This window comes from Rhipicephalus microplus, chromosome 1, assembly GCF_043290135.1.
Source record: "Rhipicephalus microplus isolate Deutch F79 chromosome 1, USDA_Rmic, whole genome shotgun sequence".
Taxonomy (NCBI): Eukaryota; Metazoa; Arthropoda; class Arachnida; order Ixodida; family Ixodidae; genus Rhipicephalus; species Rhipicephalus microplus.
Window position 1 is genome coordinate 83231381 of NC_134700.1, and position 20089 is coordinate 83251469.

The following is a 20089-nucleotide window of genomic DNA, read 5'->3' on the forward strand; positions in this document are numbered from 1 at the left end:
TAGTTCATCTGTTGTAACAAATGCCATTTTTTCCTTGTCTTGCTCGTGCATTGAAATCTGCTAGTAGCCTGACTTCAAATCCACAGACGAAAAGTAAGAGGCCGATGATAGACAGTCGATAGCATCATCAATCTGCGGAAGTGGGTATACCGTATTTACACGATTGTAAGACGACTCGAATGTAAGACGACCCCCCCAAAATCGCATCTAAAAAAAAAAAAAGAAAAACTCACGTAGGCCGCAAGCTTCGCCTCTAGTTTCGGAAAGCGGGCAGACTTCGGCCCGTGAAAGCCACGGCGCTTAGAGTCGCACGAGAAAATTTCCTCGCGCTGAAGCCGCCACTTCCGCACCACACATTCACCGATTCCGAACTTTCGTCCTCATGTCACGGCACTCATGTCAGACAGAAGTGACTCGAGAGAGCCGGTTCTAGACACAAGCGACAGGAGCACGCGGCGATGCGCCCGCTTAGAAAATTGTATCACAAAGAGGAGCTCTTTCGTCAACTACCAATACCCCCCCTACGGCGGCTCTTCCATCGATTACCGGTGCTCCCTCAAGAGCCGTGCGCTCGTCATAAAGGCACTCGTAATGCGCGCAGTAGATGCTAAAAAAAGAAAAGCTTTTGTATGAGCACGCGGAAAACTATGCGCTTTGGGTTGAGCGGGAAACTATTCGAGATGACAATACATATGGTTCGATTTCGATTCTAAGACGACCCCCCAACATTGGATTGTCAAATTTGGAAAAAAGGGTCGTCTTACAATCGTGTAAATACGGTACGTCTTTTTTAGTGATGGCGTTGAGACGGCAGTAGTCAACACAAAATCGCTATGTCCCATCCTTCTTCTTCACTAGAATTACTGGAGCGGCCCACGGACTACATGATTCTTGAATTACATTTTTCTTGAGCATCTCGCAAACCTGTTCATCGATCACTGCGCGTTCTGAAGGCTATACGCGATTTGGTTTCTGTCGAAGAGGTCTGTGAGATGTCGTGTTGATTCGGTGCTTTAGACGAGAAGCAGGGAATGACGGGGGACCGTGCTGAGCGAAATCGAAAATACCGGCATGTTTGCGCAGAATGCTCGCCAGTTCGTTATGTTCCTTCATGCTGAGTGGCTTGTCAATCATAGCCATAATAGTGGTGTCCCTGGCGTGCAGATTATCGCAACGGGTCTTATCCGGGCAATCGCTGCTTTCTGCAAGGATGGCAAGCGAGAGTACTCGGTGTTCACGAATCTCTGCAAGTTTCAGACCCTCCGGCAGCACTGTTGGTTCGTCAGAACAATTATTCACCCATAAACCAGTATACCCTTGCACAACCTATAGCGTGCAGTAGGGTATTAAAACTGTCTTCTTTATGCAACTGAGATACACAGGCTCCACAGTTGCGTCAAATGTTTTTTCGCTTGCAGTTGAACAGACAACAGGGACACATTTCGCAGACAATGGCGGCACAGTTGTGTCCACGGACATGCAAAGAGCACTTTTCTGACAGGGCGAGTTTTCTATAAACGCAACTGGGATATCGGAATCTACTGTAATTTGTCCTGTGCGGCAATCGACAGTGGCACCACATAGCTTCAAGAAATCGAGTCCCAGAATGATGTCATGCGTAGTATGAGGGAGAACAGCAAACTCTGCAACAAAGTTCTGGCATGCCAAACTAACAGTCACAGTGCAGACACAAACAGGTTGTAACACCTCTCCGCTCACTCCACGAAACGTATCAGGACGGTCCCAAGGAAACATAACTTTTCATCCAAGGAGGCGGGTGAAAACTAAACTCATCACTGACACAGTTGCACCTGTGCCTACCATTGCCACTGTTTGTACACAATCGATAAGCACTCGAACTTTATTTCTAAACATGGAAGCTAATGGAGGTATATCTGTTGAAATCGAAGACTGTCCGGCAACCTCACCTCCAACGGCCGCGCTGGCTAGTTTTCCGTAGGAGGCGAGAAGTGGCGGCGCCGAGGAGACGGTGATCGGTTGGCGCGAAGGGCAGGCGATGGTGTCACACTGCGGTCAGAGGCCAGAGATTGGTTTCGTAGCGGTCCTGGGATATCCTTTAGACCCGCTTCCCGGGAATGTCGGTGCTCTGGTAACGCCAGAACGGTTATATATCAATGATCGGTCGTACCTTGGCGTGTGCCAGCAGTTGCAATGTGGCCTTCGAAGCCACAGTTTTAGCAGACTGGTAGAGGTCACAGGTCACACGCGGAACCAATGCTGAGACCGCTCAGCTCTCAAGGGTCGGTGACGAGCTTGCTGAGCGGGGTGCTCACCTCTGTGTGGCAGGGCTGTGACAAAGGCATTGGCCATATCGATGGTCAGCCGCGAATGAGTCACGACGTGGCCACGAAGTTCCAGTTTTGCTGATAGTCTGTCACACGTACCTATGGTGGCAAAGGAGCTAATGGCGCCGCTGTGTAGTAGGGTAGATTGGTAGGTAGATGAGGAATGGTTTCTTCAACCCCATCACTTTGTCGCTGCAGCTCTTCACGCACTATCGCCCGAATAGTAGCGGCAAGGTCGGTGGGTGGGCTCAAGTCGACGCTGGCGACCGTTGTCACATTTGCGAGCCTACCAAATTTTGGGGCAATGCGACGAGTCTTCAGTTTTTCAAATGTGTGGCAGTGATGTTGGACGTCGGAGACAGAGGTGAGGTCATCTCTGCCTATCAAAAAATTGTAAACGTCTTCTGCTATGCCTTTCAAGAGGTGTCCGACCCTGTCTTCTTCAGACATCTGCGGGTTTATAATCTTGCAAAGCTTAAGAACGTCCTTTATATAAGCAGTGCACGTTTCTCCAGGAGTCTGACCTCTTCCAGCCAGAGTCCGCTCCGCGCTTTTCTTCCTGGAGACAGAGTCACCAAAACACTTATTCAGTTCTTGAGCAAAAAGAGCCCATGTTGTCAAGGACTCTTTGTGATTTTCATACTACATCAGGGCAGTGTCCGTGAGAAACAGTGCTACGTTATCCAGCTGATTGATAGAGTTCCAGTGGTTGTACCGGCTCACCCTTTTGTAGTGCGATAGCCGCGCGTCCACATGTTCTGTTGCCATTGCCGCGAACGGGTGGGGTTTCATGTAGTGATGCCTAGGTGTAGCCAGCGTAGACCTGCACGAAGTCGAGGCAGTTGATTCCTGACCTTCGCTCTCGGCCATGACAGTTGTTGTCGGTGGCAGACCGGTAAGACGACGGCTCCGGTGAACTCCGAACAGCTGTGGCTCCGTGGTACATCGACGTGCCGTACCCAGCACCTCCACCATTCTGTTACGTCTACGAGAGGGGTTTATTCAAAGCCGACGTAACGATCGACTGGATGGTATACAGCACCAGCGAGCTCTTGCCACCAACCAAACGTCCTCTTCTTCTGCCACCACCCTGTTCCCCACTACACAGGTGCACATACCTAAATTACATATCTGGTAACAATATATATATATGTAGACACACACACGTGACTGACGGCGGCACGATGGCAGAAAACCAGCTGAGAGTGTCCATATAATTGCTATAGCAATAAAATGGCACACAGCCAAATCTTAGCAACAGTCCTTGTGTTTGCGCCAATGAGTTGCTTGCATTGCTGTAAGTAATCTTCTGCAGCCTAGGCAGACCATAGTGCGCGCCTATAATTACTGCCCATATAATATTAGACAGCCCTACTTTATTCTTTGTTGTTTATTACAAAGTAGAAGGGGTGCTTGTTCGGGCTCCATTGAACTTCTATATAGCACATGCTTCAGTGACGAGAGACAAGAGAAGCCGACACATGCAAACGCTAACTTCCAATTGAATTTTTAATAATGAAATGCATAAAACATATAGCTAATTCTTCTTGACGTTCACCCCTTCTGAAGCCGTGCACACTTGCACGGCTTCGGACGGGGTGGCTTGCACGGCTTTAGAAGGGGGGGACGTTGTTGTGTCGCGCGACCCCTGGTGTCGCGCGACCCCTGGTGTCGCGATTGAATGTCTGCAGTATAGCTGCAGAAGACCAGTGCATGTTCATGCAGTTCGTTGAAAAGTGCAAGTTGGCACTTATGTTATGTGTCGGCAAAGTGTACTTCATTTCCATTACTCTGGGTTGTTTGTTCCTAGGACCATGTTTTATTAATTCAGGCTTGATTCTTTATGTTTAGTCCCCGCACTTGAGAGGTGCGAAGCACCACTAGTAGTTGTGCAAATGCCTTGAGGGCCTTTTTTTTATATATATTGTATAAGGATGCGATTTCTCCTGGGGGAGATGATGATGTGTCACGACCCCTGGTGTCGCGGTTGCACACCAGTGGGGTAGAGTTCCTGTAAATGCCCTTAGGTGGAGCTAGGTCCTACCAGGTCTGTTCTCTGCAACCAACCCGGTGTGTACCTGCTGTCATGTGACCAGTGTATCAGTGACCAATCACCATCTTCCCAATCCTTAAAAAATCACTGCAATAAACAAGGGAGAGCATTCTCTCGTCATCCAAGCCTAAGTTCGTCTGCTTGTCACCGCTCGGCCTGCCGCTGGCTTTGCCACACTCCAGCCCTACACAACAAATGGTGAAGAGGTACTGAACACTGAACTCAGGTGACGCTATGAAGTGCCCGACGTAAGAGCCTCTTCACGCCACCTTCTATTGCAAATCGGGGCCTTCACTTCACGCCACGCTGGTGCCACCTGACTGACTTTTTTTTGTGCTTGCTCCGGCTTCCTCGCGAAGCCGCCCTTCCGCTTCAGCTTGCTGCCTCTCTCCTGCAGCCTGGCTGCCCTCTTTGCCAAACTTCCTTCATTCTTCAACGTGCCCAGCGTGCCTTCCATTTCGTGGCATAAATGAAAACAAATTTTACAAGTACACCTTAAAACGGCCGGCAGAGGCGGCTGGGCGACTGACAGACTGGCAGCACTCCTCGGCGCACTCGGCATCAAAGGTCAGCGCAAATACTTCGCCGCACAGGCACAGCTTGAAGTGCAAGCCATTCCAAATGCTACACAAACTGCATTGGGCTCAGCGGCAGTGCCAATGACGGACAAAGAAGCGGCGGCGACAGAGTCTGACGCGGCAGCATTGAAGACGCCAACAGAGTGCGACACACTACTCCAGTTTCTTGATGAGCTTTTCGCCGAGACGGCGAACGTCCTAGCTGAGCGCCACTTATTCACGACCCACCAACATCTACCCGTGGAAACCTTCCTCAAATTGGTCGCAGCCCTCAAACAGTAAGCCCTTACGTGGAAGTTTGGTGCCGCTTACGACGATGGAATTCGGGATCAAATAATACATGGAGTCGCCTATGCAGAGGTACGAGCCAAACTACTGTCATACGGTGAAGGCCTCACGCTACAAAAAGCCAAACAACTAGGACGAGGCTTCGAGGCACTTCACAGGCCCAACGCATCGTTCAGCGGAAACGAAAAGTTCGCCAGTGCCCGCAGCATAATCCTGCGCGTCACAGCAGCGCAAAATGGTGGCTTGGCTGCTTCGCCGGCTGCGCAGTTGCCTCAACATAGCCACACCGGCTCGTCAGTGAGCCTGCACGGCGTTCGCAACCAACAAGTGGGTGAGCTTTCTTCGAAGCCCCTACTGGGGCCCTGTTTTCGCTGTGGCCATTTTGGACACTTGACAACTTCGTGAAATTGCCCGGCCAGGAACAAAATCTGCCAATTCTGCCGTATCAAAGGCCACCTTGCAGCAGTTTGCCGTAAACAGCAATGGTCTGTACAGGAGGTTAGCCCCCTTCAAGACTCTGACTCCGGCGCTCCCACAGCCCTGCCTGTGAACATTATGCCGAGTAGCACAAAGGACCTTCGTATCTATGCGGTTGTTGGCAACCAAGTCCATATGGCCCTTTTGGTGAACACTGGTGCCAATGCATTGCTGAAAAAGGACTATGACATGTATTTCGCTTCCAAGCACAGACTGCTACAGACATCCATTCAACAACAAACCTTTTTAAAGCACCGCATACCGGCCCTCGGATACTTCTGCAGTGACATGCAGCATGGCTGGGAGTGTGCCTCCGTAACCTTCTATGTCACAGCACACGGCACTTCATTGCTGGGGCTGGATGCCATCCAGCAATTGGGTCTCCTGATCAATGGCACAACATTAACATATCGCCTTGCTACTCCAGTTTCTTCGCAACTTCCTGCAGCTGTGCCTCCGGGGTCCGAGCATCTGTTCGATGGGCAGCTAGGACTCGTTTGGGACTTCGCCCACCGGGTCAAGCGGCGGCAAGACATCCTGCCAGTGTCCGTCAAACTGTGTCAGCTGCCCCTGGCTCTCCAAAACAAGTCCCCAGCGAGCTGCACCGACTTGAGGACAATGACATCATCGAGCGGGTGTCGGCATCTGAATGGGTGTCGCCGCTCGTGGTCATTCGTAAGAAAGACGGGGACATCCGCCTCTGTGTCGATCTGCGAGAGCCCAGCGACGCTATTGTCATCGACGCCTTCCTGCTGCCCCATGTAGACGAAGTCCTCCAAATGCTGAATGGTGCGTCCTACGTCTCTAAATTGGTCTTAGCATCAGCGTACCACCAACTCCTCCTAGAGGAACCTAGCAGAGACTTAACCACGCTCATTATGCATGAAAGATTGTTTTGTTTTAAACGAGTATGCTTCAGTCTCACCTCCGCACCAGAGGTATTTCAAAGAATGATGTCTATCATTTTGCAATCCTGTAAGAATGTTGTTTGCTACTTAGATGACATACTTGTGTGGGGAAGCTCAAAGTCGGAGCATGGTGAGAATTTAAGGGAAGTCTCGACTTGTATTGCGCAGAGTGGCATGAAGTTTAATCACAATTGTCTTTTTGCGGTGAACGAATTGACATTCCTGGGGCATAAAATTTCTCCAGAGAGTATAACGTCCATGGAAAGCAAAGTTCACGCAAATCTCAATCCTCCTCCTCCTACATGCCTGAAAACCCTCCAGTCCTTCCTTAGCCTTGCAGGGTATTATGCCAAATTCCTTCACCACTACGCTGATATTGTTGAACCTCTCTGCACCATGCTCAGAAAGAGACAACAATTCTGCGGGTTGGAAGACGTGCAATGCAGCTTTGAACAAGTCAAAACTAGCCTTGCTTGTGCTCCTGTTGTAAAAATGTCTGATCCTTCATTGCAAGTGGTTGTCACGACAGATGCCTCTGATGTCGGTTTAGTGCAGTATTGCAGCAACATGCGGGTTCCCAGCTACACACTATAGCATTCGCGTCCAGGACATTAACCCCTACTGAACGGAAGTACTCTGTGGGTGAAAGAGAAGCCATAGTGTGCTTATTAGCATGTGAGTGGTGGCATATCTATCTGTGGGGCAGGCGTTTTACGCTCAGGCCAGATCACCAGGCGGTCATTGCTCTGCTCACAGCAGGTAATTCAGGCAGACGTCCTCTGCGTATTTTTCGCTGGTCAGCCAGGTTACTGTATTACGACTTCAACCTTGAGTACTACAAAGGGTCCAAGAATTGCATAGTTGATGCCTTGTCGAGGCTTCCGGTGTAAAATGATAATTCTACTACCTCAGAGGAGGAGATTGTCTCCCTTGTGACCACTGTAGTCGATAAGCAAACTGGTCAGGCAGCTACTGCTTCCGATTAAACATTGCAATGGGTCATCAACTGTGTGACTCAAAAATGGCCCCAGAAAAAAAAAAAACTTGACACGGCACTAATGTCATACTTCTATGTACACGTAGAGTTTTCTTTCATTGACAGACCTTTATTGCGGGGTGAACATGTCGTTATTCCAAATATACTAATACGGACCTTTTTGCAATTGGTACATGAGCCGCATCAGGGTATTGTTCGCATTAAGCAGCTACTACGCGAGCGCTATTGGTGGCCCCACATGGATAAATGTGTGGAGGAGTTTATCAGGCAATGCCACATCTGTCAGCTTGCAGATAAATTCGCTAAAACTGCAGTGCCTCCCTTTCAGCCAGTACAATGGCTCGAACAGCCGTGGCAGCAACTGGGTATGGACATTATCAGTCCTCTGCGTACAGGTCCTAATCCTACTTATGCCACCCCTTAATGGACTACTGTTCTAAATGGCCTGAACTTCTTTTTACCAATTCAGTCACAATGCGGGACATCATAAAGCTACTCAGTACTGCTTTCAGCCGTGATGGTCTGCCAGAGACCCTAGTTACAGATAATTGACCCCAGTTTACGTGCAGACAATTTGAGGACTTCTTAAAGGAAAGAGGCTTCTATTTCAACTATTTCTCGCAGGCAAACGGGCTAATAGAGAGATTCAACCGTGTTCTCAAAGAACACATTCAAGTGGCTAAGCTGCAAGGGAAGGATGTTATTCAAAGCACTACAGAGTTCTTAGGACCTTACAGGATCACACCTCATGCCACCACTGGTTGTTCACCAGCTGTTCTAATTCACGGCCGCCAACTGCGATCAACATTAGACATCAGTAAGCATAAGCTTCCAGTATTGCAACATGCCTCTCCTTCTGCACTTCGCAAGAAGGTTCAGCAAAAGCAGGAAAAAACAAAATCCTATGTAGATAGGTGCAAAGATGCTAAACGAACTCTCATTAAAGTAGGCGACAAGGTGAAAGTTAGGCTAAAATTGAAAGGTCTCTTCAGGTTCAGCCAATCTCTTACCATCCTGCAACAAGTTAATCCATCCACATTCCTTTTAAGCGATGGAAAAAAGTGGAATGCATCAAAGTTAACAATCATCCCACATGTGACTGCAGCATCTCTTCCAGTAACGCCTCAGTCTGCATTTATCTCTGACGTACCTTTCCTCTTTAATCACGATGACTTGAGCAATTTAGCCTCTCCCTCCAATACAGCGGTCTTTCCTCAACACTCCATTCCTAGTGTCCCGGCTGTCCAGCCCAGCTCTGCACCGGCTATCACCCAGCGCGACTCCGTCCCACCTGACGTGCACCTTCCAGTACCTGTGACCCAGGACCATTTGTCGGGCCTTCAGGAGGGAAGGCCTGGGTATTCCTCACCTACTGTCGATGCTCCAAATTCCAGTATGGGAGTGGGAGATTCGGGGAATGGGTATTCAGAGTGTGCTCTCAACAGCAGCAATCTGCCAAGTTCTTCTGGGAGAAATGGGGACGGGTTTTCGAAGTCTGCTCCTGACAGCCGCGTTTCTCAAAGTCATCCTGCAGGGCCAGGGTTGCGGCATCCACAAAAAACATGCAAGCCCCCCGCCTACTTGAAGGACAATGTCATGGACTAAAGTAGTCAACTGTCTGCAGTATAGCTGCAGAAGACCTGTAGTATAGCTGCAAGTTGGCACTTATGTTATGTGTCGGCAAAGCGTATCTTATTTCCATTACTCTGGGTTGTTTGTTCCTAGGACCATGTTTTATTAAATCAGGCTTGATTCTCTATGTTTAGTCCCCGCACTTGAGAGGTGCAAAGCACCACTAGTAGTTATGCAAGCGCCTTGAGGGCCTTTTTTTTTTTTTTTATTGTATAAGGATGCAACTTTCCCAGGGGGAGATGATGTGTCGCACGACCCCTGGTGTCACGGTAGCAAACCGCCCGCAGGGGCGCCTGCGCAAGTAGGCGTTTGGTGTGTAGCGACACCACGGACCCGAGCTAACGTGGGAGTTTTGACTCCCTCCCACGCCTAGCCGTGCGTGGCTTTGCCGTGTCCGGGGAAAAGGGGATCCTGGGGGTTGAGCCGACGCTGGGTGATTGGACCTTTAAGGCCCCCCGGCAGAGGCAACACACCCCTTTGGCCCCGGCTTCACGTAGACGGCACCTCTGGGCTGACCCACCCAGGGGAAATCGGCAGTCGCCTTTTCCTATCTCTCTCTCCCTATATCTTCGTCTTTTGTTCTCACTTTACATCTTTCCTGTCTTCTCCTCACTTCATTTCACTTCCCATTTTTCCTGGCGGCAAGGGTTAACCTTGTGTGGCTATCCAAACTAGGGTAAACCATATTGGGTTATAGTAACTGCGTACTGCTGGCGTTGCGCAGACATGCCCACATGCTCTGCCACGTCCCCTTGTTGGACTCCGTGGTGGGTGGTAGGCGCCGTTACCGAAAAATACACATTTTCCCATGGGATCCTCGACCCCCTCTCTAAATGATCGTGCTTCGAAAAGGGTACGCACCGACGCAACTTCACTACTTTGGTCGAAAAACAGAGAAACTTTCCCAAAATACCATGTCCTCCACTGCGAACAATCTACAAAAGCTAGAGCAATCTCACCCTTCCTTGTGGCCAAGTGCTTGAGAGAGACCATTGGAACCGGTTATAAGGCCACGAAGATGGCAAGTGGAGATCTGCTTCTCGAATTAAAAGACAAGGAACAGTACAATAAACTCTCGCACCTCGTAGCCTTTGGTAACATCCCCGTTTCTGTGAGTGCACACTGTACAATGAATACAGTGAAGGGCGTGGTATCGGACGAAGATTTGATGACACTGAGTGAAGAAGAGCTTCTTGATGGATGGAAGGACCAAGGTGTAATACATGTCCAGCGCATCATAATCAGACGCAACAACAACGAAATAGCAACAAAGCACTTAATACTCACCTTCAACTCAACCACTTTACCTGAGACTCTCGAAACTGGCTATATAAAACTCCATGTCCGACCCTTCATTCCTAACCCGAGGCGTTGTTTCAAATGCCAGCGATTTGGTCATGCATCCCAGAGCTGCCGAGGGCAGCTGATCTGTGCTAAGTGTGGCACAACCGGCCACAGTGCTGATGAATGTAGTCATGATGAGGTCCTCTGTGCTAACTGCGAAGGTAGTCACCCCGCATACTCCAGAGCGTGCCCAGCCTGGAAAAAAGAAAAAGAAATAATAACTATAAAAGTAAAGGAAAATATCACATTCAGGGAAGCAAGACAACGGGTCTCACTAACATTGGCACTGAAAACACCTTTCGCCGAAGTGGTGCAACGAGGGGCGGCACCACAAAGGCCCTTGGCATTTGCCCGGACCTCGCCTAGCGTGCCGAGGCAAATGCCACAAGCCCCTACGGCGGGAGCAGCTAGCGCTGCCCTGCCGAAATTCAGCCTGTCCACACCAGCGACCTCGACAAGCTCTGGCGGCAGCCAGGGCAATCGCGAGGCCAAGGGGGCTCCATCGACCCCCAGCTCGGTAGGGACAAAGACTTCGTCGACCGAGGCGAAGTCTAAGCGACGCACAGATCGCTCTTTAGAGCGGGTGTTCAGTGCCTCGCAAGAGGCTATGGACACCAGTTCAAGCCAAACGGCGCAGGAAGCGCCGAAGGAGCGGCGAGCTTCGCTCGACCGCCCCAAAAAGGACAGAACGCTGATTACAGGGCCTGACAAAGGCCCTGTAAAATGAGTTAATCCCCGTCTTCTTTGCACACAGCACTTTTCCCTTTTTTTTTTTTTCACTATGGACAACATCATACAGTGGAACGTAAGGGGAATACTTAGAAATTTAGATGACGTCCAAGAACTTCTGTGTAAGTTTAATGCGAAAGTGCTATGTGTGCAAGAAACGCACTTAACTCCTAAGCACAAGGACTTCCTACGACAATATATTATTTTCCGAAAAGACCGGGAGGATCCTGTCGTACCATCTGGCGGTGTAGCCATTATAGTCGATCGTAGTATAGCATGCCAGCATTTGAAGCTCCAAACGGCCCTGGAGGCAGTGGCCATTCGAGCTGTACTTTTTAACAAACTCATTACCATATGTTCTGTGTACATACCACCGCATCAACAGCTACACAGACGTGATCTGGAATCATTAATAGATGAACTCCCAGAGCCATTTCTGGTTCTAGGTGATTTTAATGCACACAATGTCCTGTGGGGCGATGCTCACTGTGGTGCGCGAGGACGTCTCATTGAGCAGCTCCTTTTCTCTTCTAGGTTATGTCTTTTAAATATGAAGGAGCCTACGTATTTTAGCCTTGCAAACAACACATACTCCTCCATAGATCTTAGCATTTCATCACCGTCCCTTTTACCTGTTTTTAAGTGGAACGTTTTTAAAAACCCTTATGGGAGTGATCACTTCCCAATCATCCTGAGTGTGCCGAACAAAGATCAACTACCCCCGCAGGTTCCTCGATGGAAGATTGACTCAGCTGATTGGGAAAGGTATAGAACTCTTACACACATGACATGGACTGAGCTGTCTGCCCTGATCATAGATGACGCTGTCACATATTTTACAGCTTTTATACTTGATGCTGCATCTAAATGTATTGCCAAAACGAGTGGCATGTGTTCTAAACGGCGAGTCCCATGGTAGAACGACGCATGCAGGAAAGCACGGACCACTCAGAACAAAGCATGGGCGTTGCTTCGCCATTCCCCTACAGCAGAAAACCTGGAAAATTTCAAGCGGGTCAAATCGCAGGCAAGGAGAACGCGCCGACAAGCTATACGAGAGAGCTGGACAAAGTTTATATCGAGTATCAACTCGTACACAGACGAGGGAAAAGTGTGGAATAAGATAAAGAAAATTAAGGGCCAACAAACGTATTCTCTTCCACTAGTTAATAGCCTCGGGGAAAGCTTGGAGGATCAAGCCAACTTTCTTGGCACACATTTCGAACACATATCGAGCTCCTCACACTACTCCGAATCCTTCCAGAATTACAAGGCACGAATAGAAAAACAAAAGTTAGAAAGAAAATCCCCAAGAAAGGAGGCATATAATGCACCATTCTGCTTAGCAGAACTGCGAACAGCACTCAGCTGCTGTAATACATCTACCCCAGGTTCTGACAACGTAATGTACGCGATGCTGAAGGAACTACCCTCCGAAACTATAGAAACCCTCCTCTCTCTTTATAATCGCATATGGTTTTCGGGTGTGATCCCCTCCGCCTGGAAGGAGGCTGTTATAATTCCAATTTTGAAGCAGGGAAAAGATCCCTCTATTGTATCAAGTTACAGACCTATAGCGTTAACAAGCTGCCTCTGCAAGCTATTTGAAAAAATGATTAATTGCCGCTTACTCCACTACTTAGAAACAAATGAATTGCTCCACCCATACCAATGTGGGTTTCGAGAGGGTAGATCCACCATCGACCATCTGGTGCGTATCGAGGCACAGATCCGAGACGCTTTCGTCCACAAACAATACTTCCTCTCAGTGTTTCTCGATATCGAGAAGGCCTACGACACAGCATGGCGTTTCGGCATATTAAGAGACTTGTCTCACCTGGGTGTGCGCGGTAGAATGCTTTCCATAATCGAGAGTTACTTGTCCAATCGGAAATTCCGTGTCCGTGTGGGCAGTATTCTCTCCCAAACATTTGTCCAGGAAACAGGCGTGCCACAAGGTGGTGTGCTTAGTTGCACACTTTTTATTATTAAAATGAATTCTTTGCACTTGTCCATTCCCCGCAATATGTTCTATTGTACATATGTCGACGACGTTCAGCTTGGCTTCAAGTCATGCAACTTGGCCATGTGTGAGCGGCAGGTTCAGCTGGGTTTAAATAAGATCTCCAAATGGGCAGATGAAAACGGATTTCGACTTAACCCACAAAAAAGCACGTGTGTCTTGTTCTCTCGAAAGAGAAGCATGCACTGGGAACCTGACATTCAACTGAACGGGCAACAACTGTCCGTCAAAGCCGAGCATAAATTCTTAGGCTTAATCTTGGACAACAAGTTGACTTTCGTACCCCACATAAAGTATTTAAAAACAAAATGTTTAAAAGCTATGAATGTTATAAAAGTGTTGTCACGTACTACGTGGGGTAGTGACAGGAAATGCCTCATGAACCTGTATAGAAGCCTTATTCGCTCCCGCTTAGATTATGGGGCCATTGTTTATCAGTCAGCGACTCAAAGTGCTTTGAAGATGCTGGATCCCGTGCACCATTCGGGCATCCGCCTTTCTATGGGTGCTTTTCGCACCAGCCCCGTAGAAAGCCTTTACGTTGAGTCAAATGAGTGGTCGCTTCATCTGCAAAGAACCTACATGTCCTTTGTATATTTCCTTAAGGTGAAAGCAGACAAGAGGCACCCCTCATACTCTACTATTAATGACTTGTCGAGCTCCATTCTTTTTCAAAACAGGCCTTCAATGAGGCAGCCCTTCTCAGTTCGCCTGAAGGGTCTAGCTGAGGGCACTGGAGTGTCACTCGAACACAGTTTAATGGCTCCTGTAGCATACCCGCCACCGTGGCAGTGGCAGACTATAGATTGCGATGTGTCTTTTTTAGAAGTTACTAAACATGCGCCTATTGCCCATATTCGAACATACTTCTTGGAACTTCAACACAAATACACACGTCCTGAGTTTTTTACAGATGCCTCTAAGTCTAACTCCTCCGTGTCCTACGCTGCTGTTGGCCCTTCCTTTTCGGATGCTGGCCCTCTACATCCAGGCACAAGTATCTTCACAGCGGAAGCTTGCGCGATACTTGTGGCAGCTAAACACATCAAACAATCACAAATACAAAAAGCAGTAATTTATACAGACTCCCTCAGTGTGGTAACGGCTCTGAACAGTCTCAAAAAACAAAAAAACCCTGTCCTCGTTTCACTTTACTCCATTTTATGCACCCTCTACACACTCAACAGACATGTTGTTGTGTGCTGGGTGCCAGGGCACCGTGAGATTCAAGGCAACGTGATGGCGGATCAGCTTGCTGCATCCGCCCACGAAAGCACCGCCATTACACCGACATCAATCCCGGCCCTTGATCTTAAGCCGTCTCTCAAACGAAAACTCAGGGACTACTGGCAGAGCAAGTGGGATACACACACACAAAACAAACTACATGTTATCAAGCCACACCTTGGCCATTGGCCACCAGTATCAAAATCACGTCTAACAGAGGTAACACTAACAAGACTCAGGATAGGACGCATATACACGACACACACATATCTTTTGTCCGGTGGTGATCCACCATTGTGTGATAAATGTGGTGAGGCATTAACAGTTCTTCATGTTTTAATTCAATGTAAACATTTAGACACTCTAAGAAGACAACACTTCCCACTATCCTACCGACAACATATACCTTTACACCCTGCAATGTTCGTCGGTAGGGAACCGCTTTTTAGTCACAAATCATTATTAGCGTTTTTAAAGGAAATTCATAATTTTCATATCATATACCCGGGCATACCGTAGCACGACCTCTCTAGAGAGGTTTTTGCTGCGGTGGCTACACAGGAAAGCACTTGCCTCACGGCCCTTGCACGCAAGGGTACTAACGTATGAGGTACTTGTGCTAATGCCATACATGTCCACCATCGTTTTTCATTATCACCAACTTTTGTCACCTATTCACACCATGCACACCTTTCACGGCATAGTCATGATTTTATTACTTGTATGTTTTTACCCGCTTTACTGCGAGGAATTTTATGGCCCCTGTACAGCCGCTAATCACAACCATTGTCCACATTCCTGTCTCATGAACTGGCGCTCTTTGGCCATCAAATGGCCCTTGCGCCAAAAAACACCATATATCATCATCATCATCGTCACGGTAGCAAACCGGTGGGTTAGAGTTCCTGTAAATGCCCCTAGGTGGAGCTAGGCCCTTACCAGGTCTGTTCTCTGCAACCAACTCAGTGTGTACCTGCCGTCATGTGACCAGTGTATCAGTGACCAATCACCGTCTTCCCTATCCTTAAAAAACCGCTGCAATAAACACTGAAGAGCATTCTCTCGTCATCCAAGCCTAAGATTGGTGGAAATGAAATGCTAGTGACGGACAGAATATTTCTAAACTATCCGTAGACCTGGTGAAACTGGCATTTCTGCTGCCTCTTATGAGAGATTCTATGCAAGCTTCTCTTGCTCTAACACAACATCACAGTGCAGAAAGGGGGTCAATCAGCCTTGCTACCACCACAAAGAAAGAGGGGACTGCTCCGCTTCGGTGGACACTCCCTTTTGACCTCCTTTGTCACTTTTATAACACCATTTTGCTTTCATGTCATCAGACTTCACAGAGTGAAACATCACCGAAATTTTTTGCGTAGAAGGTTTTAGTAAAATCACAAAAAGTCTGTGACCAGGAGAAAACCTAGCCATGTAGTTGTCACAGCAGCTGTCACAGCTTTGCACCACCTGACCCCGCTAGCTTGTTGTCACGCCAAGCTACACATGCACCGAAGCCAAGCTGCCGCCAAGCCGATGGAGGAGCTGCCGCACCTCACTACTGCGACATCTGGTGTGATGTCACGATGAGTCATGCAGTAGCTGGGTAGAGATCATGCCAAGTTGAAATTGGGTGTCGCTGAGCAACTTCTTTTGTCATGAAATACACGATAGAGTTACTGTGAATCTGAATCGCTATGAAGGAGTCGCGCCTTGTCATGCCGAGGCCATCTGAAGAAGTTTCGTACGCCTCAAGAAGAGGCTTCTAATCACGAGGATTAAGCAGCTACGCTGTTTTGGGTCTTGCAGGGCCAGTGCAAGCTTCTTCACTTTTTAGCCCTACAGTCAAAGCCTGCGCACACCAAACTCGAAGGAGACCACTCTTCCCGCCTGTTGTGCAGTAACATGTGAGATGTAAAGTGTTAGTCGCCCACCATTACGTGTTCCTGACCTGTTGACTTTCTTTATTTCTATTTAGGTCTTGTCCTTGAGCACACTTGTATAGTATGTAGGCCCTCCTTGCAACTTTTAAATAATATAGCATCAGTATGGACCCCAAGATCGAGCAGTGTCTAACGCTGATAGACAGCAGCAAGATCAGTGATAAGACAGCCACCTTCATGCCATCTTTCTGAACACAACATCGCGCAGGTGATGCTGAAACGGGGGTATGCAACTTTATGTGAATAGCATAGCAGATGAGGCTTGCACTTAAGTGGGCTTTTTGTTTGTGCACCCTACAGCAGATCTTCTTACTTTTCAATGACACTACACTTACACCCTATTATGTCATGGGGTCAGTCCTTGCACAATATTGAAAAATTGCATTACTTGACATAAAGGCTTTGCCGGAAATAAAAGTAGAGCACAAGAAGACTGAATGCAAGAGACAAGAAGATGGAACAGGCACTTGTCTCTTGTGCTCAGTCTTTCTGCACTGTTCTTTTATTTTAAACAATGTGCCAACTCGCCCATACATGCATTCTGTTAGGCTTTGCTCGGTCTTTCTAGGTGCCACTAGTTTAATTGTAGTATCTATATTCAATTCTTTGGCTTATTTGGGGAGGCAGCATCTGTGGGAGTTTCATGATTAAGCTTGCTTCTGCTAAGTGTGCTCTAGCCAAGTGTCTTGATGTCCTCTCTTGCAATATCCTGTGGCACCATTAGATCAGGTTAGTAGAGGGTGCTCAGATGAAGTATGTTTTGCCATTTTTAATCTATTAATCTGCAGTGTTATGGCCAAGCTTTAAGGGATTAACTTAAGATTGGGGGATTGAGTCCCGGGTTTACTCTTTGCTGTCATACTCTTCATCTTTGCTTCCGCAAGTGTTATTTATCTGGGCTTTTCTAATGGAATACTTGGACTTCTTTTGTCTGAATTGCATTCGGTGCCTTTTTTGAGCACTTATGTGCACAGTTTTAGCTCGTCATTCATGGGAGTAGTCTTCTGCCTTGGTGTTCGTATGGCGGTTGTAGCTGACAGGGACATCTAATGACGTAACTATGGCATCGACCGCCTGGTCCAAAACAGTGTGCAACTCATCTCAGAGTTCGGCCTTGTCTTGAAATCAGACATTGTTGATATTAAACTCTATTCTGGCTTCTTGGTCATCCATAGGAAGAGTTGATTCTGTCAGCAAAGTTAGTGTTGTCGGTTGCTCGTGTTTTTAATTGCATTTGCACAATAAGTTGTTAGAAGAAAGCTTTCAGCTAATTACGTTTGTTCATTCTTGTCGGCTTCTTATGGCCGGGCAATACACCTAAATGATCACTGATAAGTGAACATTTATAACACATGAGTTTCAGCAAAGATTCACTTTTTTAATGCTCATATTCTTCGTTCTTATGCAGATGCTGTAAGTAACAAAGTGGTGCTGCTAACGGTGCCACATCTGAACAGCTGCGACATATTGTGCATGGACATATAAGACAGAATGGCAAGGAATGAGCGATTAGATCACGTAGTTTGTAAAGATTAGATGCTGTTTGTATAGACGAAATAATGTTCTAACTTCAACTTCAGGAAGGAGCCTTTGTCATGGAATGAATGTAGCACTTAGTTGAGATTATGATGAGAGCAATAATACATTCACATTTACTCTGTAACTTGCTTATGCTAATCTAGGTAAAACGCCCTACTGCTAACTAGTCAGACATGGAGAGGTAGCTGAGTGCTGCTCTTTGCACGGCCATAAATACATAACTGTCCCACACTGATGTAAATTGAGGGTAGCGTTAACTTTTAACTGTGCAGTTTTAAAATGAGGTCTACACTGCTGCTTACAGGGCGGCCATCTTGTTTGTGGTTGAAGAGGAGACGTACAATGTGTGCGACCAGCGCAACTTGGAGTACGCCATCCGCGAGATGCATGAATCCGTCAAGGTCATGCGACGGAAGTTTTCCGAACTGCACAACTGCAGCATCCAGGAGGGAAATCTGATCGTGTGAGTAATGCATATGTAACACCACCTGCAAAGCGGCACTTTCTAAATGCAGAAGCTGTCCCTTGAGCTGTGGCTAGTCTATCAATTTTTATTGCGATAGCAATTATATGGACAGTCTCGACTGATTTTTGCCGTCACTGCCTCTGCTGTCATTCACCATATATGCATACGTATCTATATATATGAACACTCAAGAAAGAAAAAATAGCCGCCCATGCTCAGTGCCCAGCTCGTCATGATGCACCAATGTGCGCTTATCTCCTATGCATACTTCGCCCTGCATGAGGAGTGGGGGGAATTAAATGCTTGTGCACGCACGCTTATCCTTTGGTGGGGAGAATCATGTATCATCGGCTTTTGCCGGAACAATTTCGTTAGTTGCTAGGGCCACAAAGGTCAATTTGGTTGCTGCACAGGCCCTATTTGCAAAACTAGCATGCTTTTCATACACAACCAGGTATAACAACTGGGACACTTGTTAGTTTGCACGCATCTGTCCCTGTTATGGTTCGTGCGTCGTTTTTGTTTGAACAGCGTGTTACATGTTGAGCAGTAAACGTTCTTAGTTTGCTCTCATCCTGTTGGTATCGTTTTCATGCATCATTTCTGCATGAGCAGCGCACACTGCACATTTTTATCTGCTTGCTGTTCTCAGCGTTACATTCCAAGTTGTTGCTATCGCATTTATTCCTTCGCCCTTGCGGTGAAACTGACTTTTTATACCGAGCAATCCGTTTTCGCTGAAAATATATATATTTTTTTGACACAATGTAAAGGGGCCCTGCAACACATTTCCTAGTACTCTATTAAATGACTTTACTGTTGAAGTTTGTTGCCTCACAAATCAACTTTCAGAAAAAAAATTTTGGGATCTGTCAACGACATGTGGAGCTACAGCGATTTGCAACATGCTTTAGAGGGGCCGTGAAACAGACGCCCATCTATCTGCTAAGTTCACCAGAAATAAGAAATGGTGGGTGTATTGTGCATGTGCGTTTATGAAAAATGGACTGTAAAAGATCATTTCAATGCAAAATTAGCTCTGAAAGCCGCCAGCTATAAACACCGCCCAGCGGTGATGATTGCCATATTGCCGCGGCGTGTGTGACTTCTTGTGCTGCATGAAGCAGAGTCTTCATGTTCTATCAAAGTTTCAGGCAATGCAAATCATGCAGTTTCAATAACACACTGAACAAGGATGAAATGGCTTGATTACATGCTTAGCTGACCACGGAACAAAAACGCTCGGCGGAGTTCATGTGCTCACACAGCAAGCAGCTTGTCGCGTCACAGCTCTTGAGAGCGTCAGTGTTGTTCTTAGGCCGCCCAAATGCTCATAAAGATACTCAGTTATAAATGAAGCACTCGATCAGATGTGCCAACGTTTTGCCAGCTTGCTTGTATATGCACAACACAAAATATGGTGACATTTGAGGTTATGGCCCTTTTAAGAGCTTTCTCCTTTTGTTTCAGGTAGTGGGCTGAAAGCTACACTAGGGGTCGACGATGGGCCACGTCCGTATAGGACTGAACGCCATGACCTTTGCCATTTTTTTTTTTTGTTGTTTCCTTGAACATGCAGTTC

The 20089-nt window shown here is 47.4% G+C and overlaps 1 protein-coding gene across 5 annotated transcripts in view; it reads left to right on the forward strand.

The window, feature by feature from the left end:
* The window catches only part of LOC119178623 (glutathione synthetase), a 141311-nt gene that overhangs the window by 48558 nt on the left and 72664 nt on the right, over window positions 1-20089 (forward strand). For 4 of the 5 annotated variants that reach the window (XR_012888752.1, XM_037429842.2, XM_037429844.2 and 1 more), the window contains one exon: window positions 18346-18504. The exons of the other annotated variant lie outside the window; for it this stretch is intronic. Coding sequence is in view for 3 of the 4 variants with exons in the window: in XM_037429842.2 (XP_037285739.2) it covers window positions 18346-18504 (159 nt within the window). In the remaining variant the exon portion in view is untranslated. The remainder of the gene's footprint in view (window positions 1-18345; window positions 18505-20089) is intronic. 5 annotated transcript variants of the gene reach the window in all.